The sequence below is a fragment of the Hylobates moloch genome, unplaced genomic scaffold (assembly GCF_009828535.3).
Source record: "Hylobates moloch isolate HMO894 unplaced genomic scaffold, HMol_V3 SCAFFOLD_6, whole genome shotgun sequence".
NCBI lineage: Eukaryota > Metazoa > Chordata > Mammalia > Primates > Hylobatidae > Hylobates > Hylobates moloch.
This window is the reverse complement of record NW_026652281.1, coordinates 138,916,786-138,932,351: the sequence shown is the minus strand read 5'-3', so window position 1 is coordinate 138,932,351 and position 15,566 is coordinate 138,916,786. Positions and strand designations below refer to the sequence as shown.

The window sequence follows — 15,566 nt, the reverse complement described above, 5'->3', positions numbered from 1 at the left end:
GATTAAGCATCTAAACACTCAGATTTAAACTCTGATTTTTCTCGAGAACAAGCTATGTGATTTTAGGTACAATCCTTTAATCTCTCTGAGTCTCTATTCTTACATTTTGAATGAAGAAATAATACCTGTTCAAATGACTACATAGCATTGGAGTGAGGTTCAAATAACACTGTGGTGCCAAAACACTTTGAGAGGCATCTATTGAGTACATTAATTTAGTCAATAAATATTTATTAAACATTTTCTATGTGCCACTTAGGCACTCTTCTAGGTAACAGTAATACAATGATGAGTAAAACTGTAAATGCTTCTGTTCCTCTGTAGCAAACCACATACTTATTTTAGGAAAAACATATTTTAGGTCGATTAGGGGATGGATAGAGATGTAAGTACCTACAGAGTTATGCAAAAACACACATATACACATTCTGCTAATTAAATTCAGATTATAAGTGCTCTAAAAAATGTCATTTGAAGAGATAAAACTTGAAATGAGACTTTAAAGATGGGAAAAATTTAGTAAGATCGAGGGAAATACATTAAGGAGAGGAAAAAAATTAAAAAAAAAAGGAGGCAAAGGATCTGAGGTGAAAATAAATGTGTTAAATGTGTTATGTTTAAGAAACAGAAAGTGCAGTATATCTGGATCCTGGTGATGCTGAAGATCATGGCACAAGATGACAACCTAGAGGTAGGTGGGACCATATCTGAAGAGCCCTGTGCATTTCAGCTAGCAGTTGACCTTTATTTTGATGCAGTAGGAAGCCTTTGGGTAATTAAATGAAATGATGTAACTTGCAGTCTAAGAAGATAGCTGATGCTGTGTGAATAGTGAATTGCAAGAGCGACTGTAATAAAAAAATGGGTGAGGGAATGAATACGAAAGAATTGTTGGTGGAATTTTGTTAGTAATGCTATCACAACCATTTATTTAATATGGTATTGTCCATATTTTCCCTGGCAATGCTGTCTGCTGAGGAACTCAGAGTAATATTTAACTAGACCCAGTTCCATGGGTTCATAACTGATGAAGGAGGTCTATTGCCTTATTTAAGCTGCTTTGTGTCTATTGATTCACAGAGGTAGGCACTACATGGAGACTAAATGGACTAACATTAGTCATTACAATAAAATGTATCTCAAAACCCTACTTTAAAATGGTCCTGTTTGGAAACTGAAAATATCCTGGGCTCCTACATAGACATCAATGTATACTCCTGGATAAAGCAATGTTCCAGCTCCCTGCTGACCTGCTTGATTGGAGCAACATTTTTGTCCCCTGTCCTTCATCTCCATTCAGTTAATGCCTTAGAAAAACTGGAAACTATCCCCTAGATGGTATGTAGAGCTACTTAATTTTGGCTGTATTCAGCTACTAAGTCTAGATATGGGGGTAGACGCCCAAGTTTCAAGGCGTTTGACCAGTCCCTGATTCTTCGGTGTTTTGGGATTCCAATAACTCAGATGATAGAAGCATGTCCTAGGAAGAAAGGTCGATATCATTGCAGGAACTATTTATCTTATTTCCACTGATAAATTCCCTCCATATGCTGTAATATGAGCAGTTTCTATTGACAGAGGGCTAACCTTTAAAAAAGAATGTATATTTTTCTGTTGGAGAAATGGATTTCTTTTGGTCAGTAGAAGTCTTTTTTTAATTTTTATAATTTTTAATTGTTGTGAGAACATAGTAGGTGTATGCATTTACAGAGTACTGAGATGTTTGGATACAAGCATGCAATGTGCAATCAGTATAAGTCTTGATCAAAATTGTACAAACTGTGATAACTCTCAGGCACCCTATTTCACATTCACAGGGTAGCATTTTAGTTATACAAGAATAATACTATTAACAATCTTACAGAAATATGCCAATACTTAGGGCCTTGTTTTCTCTTAAGTTTTCCAAAAATGGCATTCTGTGACATATAGCAAATGAGATTCTCATCTCAGGAGCACTACATTATTTTTCAAGTACAGAATTCTGATTCTGCCAGAAAAAAAAAGCAATGATCTATACACAACATTTTGTTAAAATCCCACATTGGATCTGGAATCAACATGGGAAATTGAAACTATATAAAAAGATCAAGAGTAGCTGCACAAAAAATGGCTATTTACTAATACTGTGCATCTCATAACTTGGACGTAGTTGCAGTGGTTACTTTTTTGTAAATGTTTTCATTTTTAATTTTTTGTGGATACCTAATAGGTGTATATATCTATGTGGTACATGAGATGTTTTGATACAAGCATGCAATGCATCATAATCACATCATAGAAAACAGAGTATCCATCCCTGCAAGCATTGATTCTTCATGTTAAAAACAATCCAATTATACTCTTTTAGTTATTTTAAAATGTCCAATTACATTGTTACTGATTACAGTCACCCTGTTGTGCTATTAAATACTAGGTCTTAGGCATTTTTCCCACTTTTTTGTACTTTCTTTTGTACCCATTAACCATCCCCACCTCCCTCCCTCCCCCCATTACCCTATCCTGCCTGATAACCATCCTTCTACTCTCTATCTCCATGGGTTTAATTTCTCTGATTTTTAATTTCCACTAATACGTGAGAACATGTGACATGGATGCAACTGGAGGTGATTATGCTGAGTGAAACAAGGCAGGCACAGAAAGACAAACATTGCAGTGGTTTCATTTTATCTCAGGAAAATATTGGCACTGATCAGGTAGATGGTTTATATACCACAGAAAAGATGAAAGTAGCAAGTTTTCTAAACACGCTAGAACATTCCTTTGGGTAGCTCCGTTAAATTCATTAGACAATGTGGCTTCATGAGCTGATGGTAGACCTCAGCCAGTAAATGTTAAAAGGTATTAACTGTTCATTTTAACCATACTTCTTGGGGTTTTGGTAACTACCTTTTCTCTATAATTTGTTGAATTATGAAATGTCTAGGTACAGTATTTCTGTGGAAATGTATTGCATTTTGCCAAAGTCTGAGCATCTGCTCCATACCTTGCATTAAAAGCCACAGAGAAAATGACAGCAAATTCAAAAGGAAGGATTCCAGAGTAGAATTTCAAAACACAATACTAAAGGCTATTCTCTGGTAAACACAACGAGAACAACAACAAGAGATTGGATAAACCTAACCATCTTTTAATTTTATTTGGAAATTGTCAGTAATTTAGATTATTTTATCTAACGCTATCACATTGTAACAGAAATTATTTTGTCCTATTTTTTAAAATTTTGTTTTCTTAATATAAATACAAAATAGGTATTTTGACATTAGTTGAACATGAACAAAATGTTTCTCTCTGATCTCAATGTTACAAAGGATATTAAAAAAATAAAAGATCGCCTGGCGTGGTGGCTCACGCTTGTAATCCCAGCACTTTGGGAGGCCGAGGCGGGCGGATCACGAGGTCAGGAGATCGAGACCACGGTGAAACCCCATCTCTACTAAAAATACAAAAAATATTAGCCGGGCGTGGTGGCGGGCGCCTGTAGTCCCAGCTGCTCGGAGAGGCTGAGGCAGGAGAATGGCGTAAACCCGGGAGGCGGAGCTTGCAGTGAGCCGAGATTGTGCCACTGCACTGCAGCTTGGGTGACAGCGAGACTCCGTCTCAAAAAATAAATAAATATAAAATAAAATAAAATAAAATAAAATAAAATAAAATAAAATAAAATAAAATAAAATAAAATAAAATAAAATAAAATAAAATAAAATAAAATATCACATGAATATCAGACATCTTATCATCCCGAGATAGGTCAAAGTTGAATTTTAAAAGAAACTGTGCTGCTTTCCCTATGCTTGAGTCACCTAAATTTTACAAAGTTGCACAAAAAATAATTTGATCTTTTTAGAGCACTCTTAGTTTTCCATTTTTTCTTACTTTACATAAAGAAATGGAACCCAAGACCCAAGCCAATTCCCTAAAAAGCCAACAGCATCTTGCCAACTGCAGGGAATTTCCAACCCAGCTGCCTTGCATTAGGAGTTGGGAATTCTTATATGTTAAAGCTGAGATATCTTGCCACAATCAGGATAAAGGTTAGTCTTAAAGGTTTTATATTGGCATAAATAATTCAAGATTAGGAAAAAATATGATGGTAAGGGGAAAGTCTGCTTTGAGGCATAAATGATTTGTAAAATAATATGTTACTGTTAAAATACATTCAGAGACAGCTCCAGTTACTAATGCTCTTCCAATTGACGCTCTCAAAGAAACTCCATAAATGAAAACAAAACAGAACCCCCAAAACCAAAAGAATCCAAATCTACAACACTTACAGAAAAAAGAAAATGTTAACTAAATATCTGTTAAATGTGTAGCAGGGATAAAGGTAGTCCGTTCTCTACCTACAATCTTACTTCTCTATCATCTGCCTCTCCACTCTTCTCTCAGGGTTTGTCGTTTTAGGAAAACACAATCATCTCTGTTTCCTTTGCTGTCTTATCTGTGTGGTTTGAGGACAAAACTTTTGAGAGGCATTTATCATCCAAGATACCATACACTGATATTAAGTTGAAGACTGATTCAGATATTATAACAATATTTCCAGGAACTACCATTAACAGGGAGAGAGAGGATGAAAAGTTCTTTCTTCTGAAATTCAAAATGTGACTCACTTAAGACCTCATTCCTTCAGCTATATCATGTTTGTGTTCTAGTTAAAGAAGTATCCGCCCTAATTTGTTTTCCAGGAAGTGAAATGAATGTGTTTATAGAATAATATGTCTTTTGTAAGTTAGATGTGTGAAAATGAGCATATGTACAGAAGAAGAAAAATCCCTTAGCTTGGTGGCATCGCCTCTTAGTGATAAAATGTACCTCAGTGTGGCTCACCTGGGATTTTGGCTTATTGTAAATAAAGTGTAGCCTGTATATATGGTGGGGCAAAATGGAGGAGAAACATATCAGTGGAAGAGTATTAACTATCCATAAAAGCCTGATTATCTTCCTTCAAAATTCAGCCTCATATCTCTGTTTACGGATTATTTTTGTCCCATGCCCAAAGTGCAGGGGAAGCCAATATGAAAGTGACAGAAATTTCACGCAGATGGGTGCAGTACGGCAGGAGCATTATTTACTTTTTTAGGAAGCTGGAGAACATCCAGGCTTCCTTCGTTTATATGGGCAAAGAGGAGAAAACTTGGGAAAATGAATTTCCTGGGAAAATTTTGGTTTCGTCCTGATTTAAAACTGAAAGAGCCATATAAATTGATCAAGGGACACTTGAGTCTCCCCAGGCTCATGAGATTAATTCCTCTCATTTTTAATTGCCTCTGCGTTGCTCTCCTTCACTTCCTCAGTTCCTCTCCCTCCCCTCTGTTCTCTCTTTATTTTCTATCCTCTTTTGCTTTCCTTTTTTTTTTAACTTTTTTCTTTCACATCTTCCCATTTTTTCTGACTTTTATCTTTTTTTCCTCATTTTATTCTTCTACACTGACCATGCTTTAGGTAAGAGTTCTATCAAAAACATTGCTCAGCTTCTAGTTGCAAGAAAGTAGTAGCTCCCCACACCTTGCCACCAAAGCAATTATGGACAGGAATGAATTCAGTAATTACTGATAATTTTTATTTGTATTTTCTGGATACTGATTATTTTAACTCAAGTCTATTTAAAAGTGTCTTCATTGACATTGCACTTAAATTATGAACATAGCTATCTTATTTTTCTCTTTACAATCCCAAATAAACCATATTAAATTTTTAGAATTCCACATATTCTAATCCTTTGTAGCTCTTCTACCTTTAAAAATCCCTTCCTAGAGATCTCTCTTTATTAGTCATCCTTTTATTTGCAGTTCCTCATGATTGCTCTTATCCTTGAAAAGGCAGCCTTTTAAAACAGTTTTACAATATTTGCAAACCGATTCTTATCATCTAGATTAACCAAGTCATATATTTTGTTTTCTAATTATTGAACCCAAGGTACATATAAACTAAGAACAGTGCTATACCTTCTGATGCAGTGTGTTTCTAAAAAACAGGTCATGATGGATTTGCAAATACAGGAGTTTCTTGTATTAGTCTCAAGTCTCAGCTTATCATGTTTTTCTATTTCCTGAGGACATTCAGAAGCAAAAATCCCTGTTTTTTGCATAATGTTGTTACTTTTATATAAAAAAAGACTTTTGCCATAATAAAGGAGACAGTGGGCACCTTTATCTTGCAAGAGGAAATCATCCTAGCTGTGGTCATAAAATTAAACTTTTACTCCCTTATAAGCTAATGATAATCTCACGTATTTCCTTTACATAGTCTTTTCATCTGGAGGCAAATGGCTCCTATAAAAAAAAAAATAAAAAGGGAGGGTCTGTTTTGCAATTGAGATCTACTGAGATGCATGTCATACTTAAAGTACCAAAAATTCATGGTAGATGAATAAAATTAAGTACTGCAAATCTGCAAAAATAAAAAAAAAAGCCGCGATAATATCAACTTAATAGCAGCCAGCAATCATGGTATTATCACATTTCTCTAAGTCTAATGCTGGTTATGTTTTTCAAGATGTCTTAAAACTATACTTAGTATTTTAAAGTATAGTTCTCTAATGACAGATAACTTCTCAAAATGTACTTTAAAATGTTGATGACTCTGTAGATATAAGTAATAAACATGTGCCATTTTATTCCTTAAGGATTACAAAAAATTCCAAAAGAAAATATTTTTAAAAAAGTTTAGTCAGTATCAAAGTTTTTTCATAAATCTCAAATCTATCACATTTAAGTGTACTAAATTCCAGTAGGATGTTTAGAAGAAAAATAGAGAAAATATTTGAGCTACTTCTTTGTTTGTTTTAATTTCTATCATACTCTCAAAAGTCATTGTTACCAGGAATCAGAAATATCAGAAAAACCATCTTTAGTAAAGATAAAAGCACATCCACTGTTAATTTTCTCAAGTCCTGGAATTATTATAGCATATTAGGCTCATTTCACTAAAAGGAAGATAGCTTGTCTATACTTAGACAACTACTATTTCTGCTCTTTAAATACATATCTATTTTTGTTATTTTCTGGGATTAACTAGATGATAAAAGTGGATTCTACAAAAATAGCAATGTGGCAGTATGAATTAATGTAGTTATTCCTGTAAGCAAATCTACCAGTATCACCAGTATTGAAAATTAGCTTTTCAATGTACTCTCAGTCTAATCTTTATATCTTCAAGGTCTATGGCTCTCCAGGGTCTAGGAGTGCATATGATGATTAGTAAAATAATTTCTCCTAAAATTTATTTGGTGAATGGGTTAAAGTATACATTTATTAAAGAGTTATTCTATACAATTAAAAGGAAATGAATTGAAAGGAAATGAACAGTCACAGCTTGCTACGTGTACTCTGAACAATAATATAACCACATGGTTAATATTTTAACAGTTTGTGTGTAAAATTATTTAATAAATTGAAGATGATGCACAAATCTGTCAGATAATACTCATATTTACATGTCAAAATATTAAATAGAATTTTCTAAACTAGGATGAAGAGAAATTTTATAAATATATTGTAAAATTCTGCTGACTTTTTAGGGAAATGAGATCATAGGGTAGGGAGGAGATTAGGTAAAGAAATCAGATACATTACAACCAGTATTTTCAAAAGTCTTGCTATGTAAAATTTATATCACTAGCCTGGCTATTTCTTCTTTTCATACATTCCTCATCTAGCTAGTTTTGTAATTTATTGCAAATTTTATAAATAAAAAATTTTGAAGCCAACTGAGATGTTTAAATGTACACAAGCAGTATTTTAACATGTCATATACAAAATTAGGCTCCCCATTTTGTGACCACTCTATTTTGACTTCAAGAATTTTTTCTAAAAACTTAAATATAAACTTGGTGAAGTCTAAATCTGAGGAAATTTGTATAGTATGTCCTAAAATGAATGTTTGAAATTGATTAGAAAGGACACCTGGTAAGACCTTTGACATATATTTGGGTTGTGTCTTTGACAAGGCAGTTTCCCTTAAACCTCTGAGACACTAATGACATTTGGCAGCTTCAAAATAGACCCATAATACACATCCATGTCATTATATTGTGCAAAATATTTATTTAAAAGTAACTGTAAATCCATGCAACCATTTAGTTGAAAAATCATTGTTTGAATTTGTAAGCTTTTTATTCTTTTCTTATCTGTGCTGTCTAAGTGAAGAAGAAGTGGCTTTCTTAATATTGCCATTTAATCACTATTTAAATATTGCTATTAAATAGCTACTACAAATGCTTTAGGAAAGATTCAGTATCAGCTATAGTTGGGAATCATGGATTCTAACCTTGGTTTTCTGTGTGACTTTGAATGAAAATTTATTTCCTTGCTTCACTTGTTTTACTCTGAGATCAATATTTTTATTTGGCTTCATTAGTCTTTGTTTAACCAAATAAGATAGTTTGATTATCTTATTCAAGTGTTATTCAAATGTGTGCAATTCCTAGAACTATTTACTCTTATTGTTATACATGTTATGTTATTAAGTTCTGTCTTCTTCCTAAGCAGAAATGTATCAATATAACCGAGTAATTGATATACCAAGAAAAATAAAATTGTATTACAGAAAATTAGGGTATAAGTTCAAATGCACAGTTAAACTACAACACTACCATCTATCTCATTCCCCTATTATCCTAGAGGTGGTGGCAATTTAACACATAATAGTGGATCAATATGTAATATTCCAAAATAAATGTTTGAACCAATAGAATCAAAGATACCCTGTTGGAATTAAATGCAGACATAGCAGTACCAGGTGAGATAGCTGCAGTCATTGTGCTGGAATATAGAATGTTATCCCAGTTTTTACCTATATGAAAAAATCGTTACACAGAAAGTACTGTGCTTATCACATAAACGTAGCATCTGCTTCGTGTCATTATTAGAAGTTTGTGTCTGCCTTTTACTGCATATGGATATGAAACTACAGAGTAACTTGAATTAACATAGAGTGATCTATTAAAAATAGATTCATCATTAAATTACATGTCACCATTTTTATTATTTGACCAGTTAGAGGTAAATTAAGGCTGTAATAATAAAGATTTCATATTATTCTCTAAAACAAAAAAAAATAATGCAACCTACCTCCCAATCCTGGTCTCAGGCGATTGTCATAACCATCTAGGAGTCTGTCCAAAATCCTGGTGAAGACAGTGGTATTGTCTTTAAGTTCATCTTGTAATGACGGCTGTCCATAGCTGAAAAAAACATAAACAGAAGCAATAGCTAAATTATACATTTCTACTAAAACCTCTTTCCAAATAAATCCTTTCTCAGTTTTTCTACTTTGCTTTCTGCTGAATCTTAACTTGAAAATTATTTTTTCACAAGGTAAAAAAGAATGTTATTTTTAAACTCTGGGCATTTAATTATATTTTTAATTTTCATTTTTTAAATGTGAAAGGAAAATTGTAAGAAATGACTTCTGTTTGCTTTTTGAATTCTCATCATGTATATTATGTTGCAATGCATGTCTTCTCTGAGCAAGCAAGAATGCTAATGCACATGAAAAAAAAAAACAAACCTAGGAAAGTTCTTTCCAAATTAAAAAGAGTTATCAAAACAACTGATTTTTTTTTTATTTAACATGTAGCAAAAGCCTAAGTTTTAACCTACCAACATCCTTTCCTTCATTCACTTCATATAGGTCTGTGTTTTGGTGGGATTTTCTTGATGTTCTTTTAAGAGATTTAGATAAAACTTATTTCTTAGGACAATTATATTTTTACTTCAGTGTGCAAATTTCCATTCCTCTTAAGATTCATGACCCAGTGATTAAAATTTGTCCTTTCAAACATCTAATTAATTTTTATTATTTCTAGTCTTAGATGTAAAAAGAAACTTTAGAAAGATCAAGTTCAATAATCTTAATTTGTGGTTGACTAAGCTGCAGTATACAGTTTTAGTGTTTTGTTTAAGAAGGCACACCTATTTGTGAGCAAAACTTGACCTAGAACCTAGCTTTCTTCAAATTCTAGTCTGAAACTTTATTTTCCTTCTTCTATATTGGGATAATTATTTACATTTAAAAGTCATAGTTGAAGATATAGCTTGTATCCCTTACCACTATTAGTCTTTGTGTTTCAACCACATAGTGACCTCAGTTCAAAAACTGTATATTTCCTACATCAATCACATTGCTGTCTATGCTCATTGAATCACATTTTATGTGATGATTAGCATGACAACTCCAAAATCCTTTGAGAGAAGTGTTTTCTGTCTTAGGATGGACCACATTTACTGATATATTTCAATCATAGTTCTGACCTTGAGTACAAAAGCAAAATGAATATAGGGTGTAAACTAAGAAACTGCCACAAAAATATCACTTCCGTATTTTCTACTTAATATGCTTTGGGCTTCATTCTTGTGTGTTGATATTACTGATAAATATAAGAAAAATAGTAACATTTGAAACTAGAATTCACTTATTTCACAGCAGCAAGATATATGATCAAAATATCTTTCAAAAACAAACACTATTTTGCAGGTAATTAATTTCGTACTGGCAAAATGCAATGGCTATTATTCTGATAAAGTTTTAATTTGATAAAGTTACTAAATCTAAAGGCTATCCATAATATTGGATATATGTAATGTGTCTCTTTGAAACAATTTTTCATTCTCCTAATTTCAACGTTGATGCCATGCAGATTGAGGGTTTACTCTCTTTTGGCAAAATTAAACATCTTGCTGCTTTTTAAATCAAATTTTCAACAAGCTAAGTGTCTTCCAGTATCTCTCATTGGCAGATGACAGCAGTAAGGCAAAAATAGTTTTATGAATGCAATTATTTATAAAAACTCATTGTCACAAAATCAACTGCCATGCCTGCATCTTTCAAGGATACTGGAAGGTCATCTTGATAAAAATGGAAAAGAAATGCTAGAACACCCTAAGTTGTGAGGAGGCCCTGATTGAGAACTCTGAGGAAGAAAACAATATAATAAGAAGAAAGAAAAGATGAAATGGGGTAACATGACAAAATAAACTTAAATTGTTAAAAAAACAATTCTTACAATATAGAGTGTTTATTACCTTTATCTACACCCTCTGAGTTTTTACAGCTTATATAAAATTCAGAAAATGCTTTTCTTCCTGGTTTTATCTTACAAATGTTTTCACCAATTGTTTGCATTGGAATACAGATGCCCAAAGAGACCACTGCTTTTTCCCCAAGACCAGTTCTGCTTTCCCAACTGGAATGGAAATATTTCTTTTACGTGATTTTTTAATGACATTTCATCTTTACTTCTAACTTACTATGTCAAGTTGTAATTGCCAGAGAAAAACCCTACGAATAAGAGGCTTATTCATTTTGTATTAAACACTCATCCCAATGTAGTGTTTCCTAAACTGAATATATATTTTGAAGAGAATTGCCAGTTACAGTACCTGATTTTGATTCTGTATGAACCACTATATAATAAAACACTGTGCACTAACTCCATCTACAGGTCATTGCAATAGTAACACTTCATATAATTTTTCAAAAGCAGTAAAGACATTTAACTTCTCACATTAAGGATATCTGATAATAATGCCTGTCTGTCAGTGTTTACCATACACAATAGCAAAAAACAACAACAGACAACTTCTGAATTAAAATAAATCTTCCTAAATTCATATGTCTTTCCAGACTATTCCATCTCCCTATCTTAACTCTTAAGAGTTCACTTGCCATTACATTTTGAATAAACTTATGTTTTTATTATATGTCTGACTTTCTTATGGGCCACAGGAATAGGCTACACAAGAAATACAAAAGCAGATAAAGAAAAATCTGTAATAATTAGTCATGTAAATAGTTTCTATTATATTAATTTCACATGCTTGATTGGATCACTAGAACATATTTTGACTATGGTTAAGCTTTATAAACAGTAATTTTTTTTAACAGGGAAATTTGATTTTACCAAAGTTCTTAAATATTTGTCTCATATAGTCCACTTTTATGAGTTATATAGATAACGATTTCAAAACATGATATGCACATGCATTTATAGAGACACGATTTTCAAATTACAGATATTATTTAAAACTTTCCATTTCTATAAATACAAAAGTTACTGTATGATCTTTACAATAGGCTAGAAATTTTCTTGTTGCAAAATCAGGTCACACAGTATGCAAATACTAATTGGGGTAACTTTTTCTATGAATTAGGAAACCGCATATTTTGTTCAGTTCCAGCTGAACAGTGAAAAGTTCAATGTAAGACTTAAATGGTGAATTAATGCATGTCTTAACAATGGCTTGTTAAGTGTATTCTAACTAACCATATAATGATTTTTTTTCATACTGCTCCTCTTTGTTCTTAGCTGGAAATTATAGCAGTTAAGTTTTCTGAATTCCCTTAGTCATAAATTCATTTGAGGACAATTTTCTTCCCCCTATAAAATAAATGAAAAGTTACAGAAATTTTCATGCAGATTTTTAAAAAAGTGTCCCCACCTTCTTCCAGTCAATGTGCTCAGAAGGAAGATCCAGGCCCAAAGATAGTCAGACAGACCTGGACTTTTCCTCATCGCGGGCTGGAACAGCTGAAAAGTAGAATAAGTAGAGATCAATGTCTCTAGCAAGAAACATCAGGTTATAACCACCAGGGCTGACTGAGGCAGTTTAGATGAATGCTTTGAAGTCAGGAAATGACCTCACTGGGATATGACACCTCATTGGAAGCAATGGAAACCTGGACCATCCATTCTCCACTTTCCCTTCCATTTCTCCATTCAGAAATATATCAGTGTCCTTATTCTCCTGTAAAAGAATACAAGTTGAAACGCTTTCAGGTGACAGTATTGCTCAACATAAAAACTGTGAGTTGTTTATCTCTAGGTTTTATATTTAGAATATAGTTTGGGTTATTCTCTTCTTGTTGTTTATCATCTAAAAATTTGGACCTTTATGATTTCAGTTTCCACAGTGAACTGTGCATTAAAATTTTTAAGCTGGTGTCGCTAACAGGAAGAACATATTTAGGGATTGGATGGGATAGGTTAACATGTTGTGATGGCCGAATTCCTCTTTGAATTCTGCAGGTACCTCGATTTCAGTAGCAACTGTATTTATTTCTATTTAAAAACATAGGAAACACACTGTTGAATGCCGGAGTCGTGCTTTTATTCTGCTCCTGTGACTGCTTTGTTAAATATGCTTCCTAATGTTTCTGTGAAGCTAAAGGACACACTTTATAGTCAAGCCATGTGCTGATCTCTCACATACAAACCACACACACACACAAATGCACACAAACATGACCACACATATCTTTCAAGCCCTCTCAAATTCTGCCAGGTTGCTGCTAGAAAATGTTTCATCTCAAACAGATGGAAGCTGGAATGCTTTGCTTTGCATGAATAAAGGGATCTTTTTTACCTCTTAGGTAAAGTGCAATCAATCACCATCTGATTGTTGAATTTAGACTTGGTAGTGGAATGTTGGAGAACTGGAAGAGTATAGAAAGCTTAGAGAATTAAAAATGTATATAGTCTATGTGTGGAGTCAGTTTTCGAAATTCAATGCACTACCTGGATAAGGAGAAGCTATGGTAACATTTTAATGTGCTGTAATTAATTCCAGTCATAATATAAGGAATGTCAAAAGTATTTAATCTATATTTCTTTGTAGGGTAAGTGATTAATAGACTGCAATCTTTTAAAGCTTCTTTTTCACTAAACCCTCTATAGTTTAATGTGGTATGCCTTTAAATACATCTACAAAACGCTTTCTGCACTCTCGGGAATCATTTAAATCACTAAAAACCATTACAAACAGGCATGTAAGCAATGAAACATAATATGTTTAGAGCGAAATGGTCTAGAGATAAGAACTCTGAGCCTCATCATAGCTTTTCCTTAATTTAGTAATTTAGTGACTGGTTTTGAAACAGATCCGTTGACTATGACAAGAAATCTTGGATAAATATTATGTTAAAATGCTACATCTAAATTGCAAAATTTTAATCTACCCTTTTACTAATCTTCATCATTTGTTACAAGGGAAAAACAACTTTTCTTAGCTCTATTAATTTTTGTTGATCTTTTTAAAAAGATTGAATATCTGAATGGGTAAACAAAACACAGCAAAACCCTTTGACAAGGCACCATAGCTTTTTGCCCTCTTCTGACATTTTTAAAAGAGAAAAGCAAACCTATCACGGCACTTCAGTTGTTAAGAAAGTTTCTTGCAAATACAAACATAATAGTTTAAACGAAAGGCTAAGCTGCAGTCTTACCACTTTCTACCTTCATCCTCCCCCTCCCCCAGACACACACTCCAAACATTACCATCCCATGCCACCCATATCAAAGACTAAGTTGAGTTTTCGTGTTCAGAATGGGAGAGACCCCTACACCAGAGGGCATTTCACCAGCGTCCACTGGAAAGGGGAAAACAGGCGATTTTGCAGCCAGGACAAGAGCGTGCCTTCCCTAGGATGATGGAACAGTTAGACAGGTTTTTCGTCCCAGCGTCTTAACTTTAGATGATGGCCCCCGATGCCCCTCCCCAACTCACCCCAGCTCCCCCTTGCAAATAAATAAATAAATAAATAAAAGACCAAAACAACATGCCACCACCCACCCTACGGAATACATTCAAATATGCCTAAGAAAGAGGAGAAGAAAAGAAGAAAGACAGCGGAAAAAAAATAATGCTCTTACATTGCTGCGGTTTCACCCTGAAAGAAAAACATTTCGTTGTTTCTACCTGCTGTGGGATCAGGCGCCTGTCCTGCTCGCTCCCTTGCTCGCTCGCTCGCTCTCCTTCCTCTCTCTCTCTCTCCCCCCCCATCTCCCCCCGCCCCCCGGACTATAACATTCCTGTCTCTCCAGCTAGGAAAAGCCACGTTCAAAGCTCTGCCTGTGTGTCGTGGTCCAAAGTCGCACTTACCTAGGGCCCCTTCTGGACACAGGATCTCTTAAGACCGGGGAAAAGTCTGGGAGAGAGAATCGTGTAGAGACTGGAGCCAGCGCGAGTCTGCGAGTCCGAGTCCGGGCGCGCCGGAGCAGAGGGGCGTCCTCGCTCTGCCTCTCACTCACTTGGTCTGAGCCATCATGGACTCTGCGTGCTCCTTTGCTGAAGATTTCACACCCAAATTTGCTTCCCAATATCCAATCTGCAGCTATACAACAAAAGATTTCTCTTTACCAAGACAGTAGTAATACGTCCCAGGGCAAACCGGATGTGAAATAGGCGGTGACTTCATGCCAGAGAGATTTTATTTTAGAAAGGAAGGTGGTACCAGCCTCTGGATCTGGAGACCAATCCGCCCATTTTTTATATGCAGCACAATTTAACTTGCACCACTCTGGCCCTAATCCCCTTCTCTCTAGCTGCAGGCTCAAATCCTTCTACAATCTGCTGCAAGCTTCTCTTTTTGGGGGAGCGGCAATGGGGGAGGGAAGGGTAGAAAGGGTGAGAGACATACGGACTGCGCTTAGAGTCGTTTCACACTTGCAATTTATGAACAGACGATTTTAAGGTGAGCCCATTAAAAATACAACTATTTAGTGCAACTATTCTACCTTTGATCAAATATTAAACCACTGCCTGCATATGAATGAACGCAAGCTCTGA

General features: G+C 34.4%; 1 protein-coding gene across 3 annotated transcripts in view; it reads right to left on the bottom strand.

Moving 5' to 3' along the window:
* The window catches only part of GABRA1 (gamma-aminobutyric acid type A receptor subunit alpha1), a 52,169-nt gene extending 36,865 nt beyond the window's left edge, over positions 1-15,304 (bottom strand). Inside the window, exons 1-3 of one of the 3 annotated variants that reach the window (XM_032158550.2) lie at positions 14,880-15,304; positions 12,441-12,529; positions 9,072-9,184 (exon numbers count right to left, since the gene is read on the bottom strand). In XM_032158550.2, the coding sequence (XP_032014441.1) occupies positions 9,072-9,184; positions 12,441-12,514 (187 nt within the window). In that variant the 5' untranslated portion in view covers positions 12,515-12,529; positions 14,880-15,304. Of the gene's footprint in view, positions 1-9,071; positions 9,185-12,440; positions 12,530-14,650; positions 14,796-14,879 lie in introns of those variants that run through there. The other 2 variants (XM_032158549.2, XM_032158551.2) reach the window with 2 other exon arrangements.
* Positions 15,305-15,566: the final 262 nt, after the last annotated feature.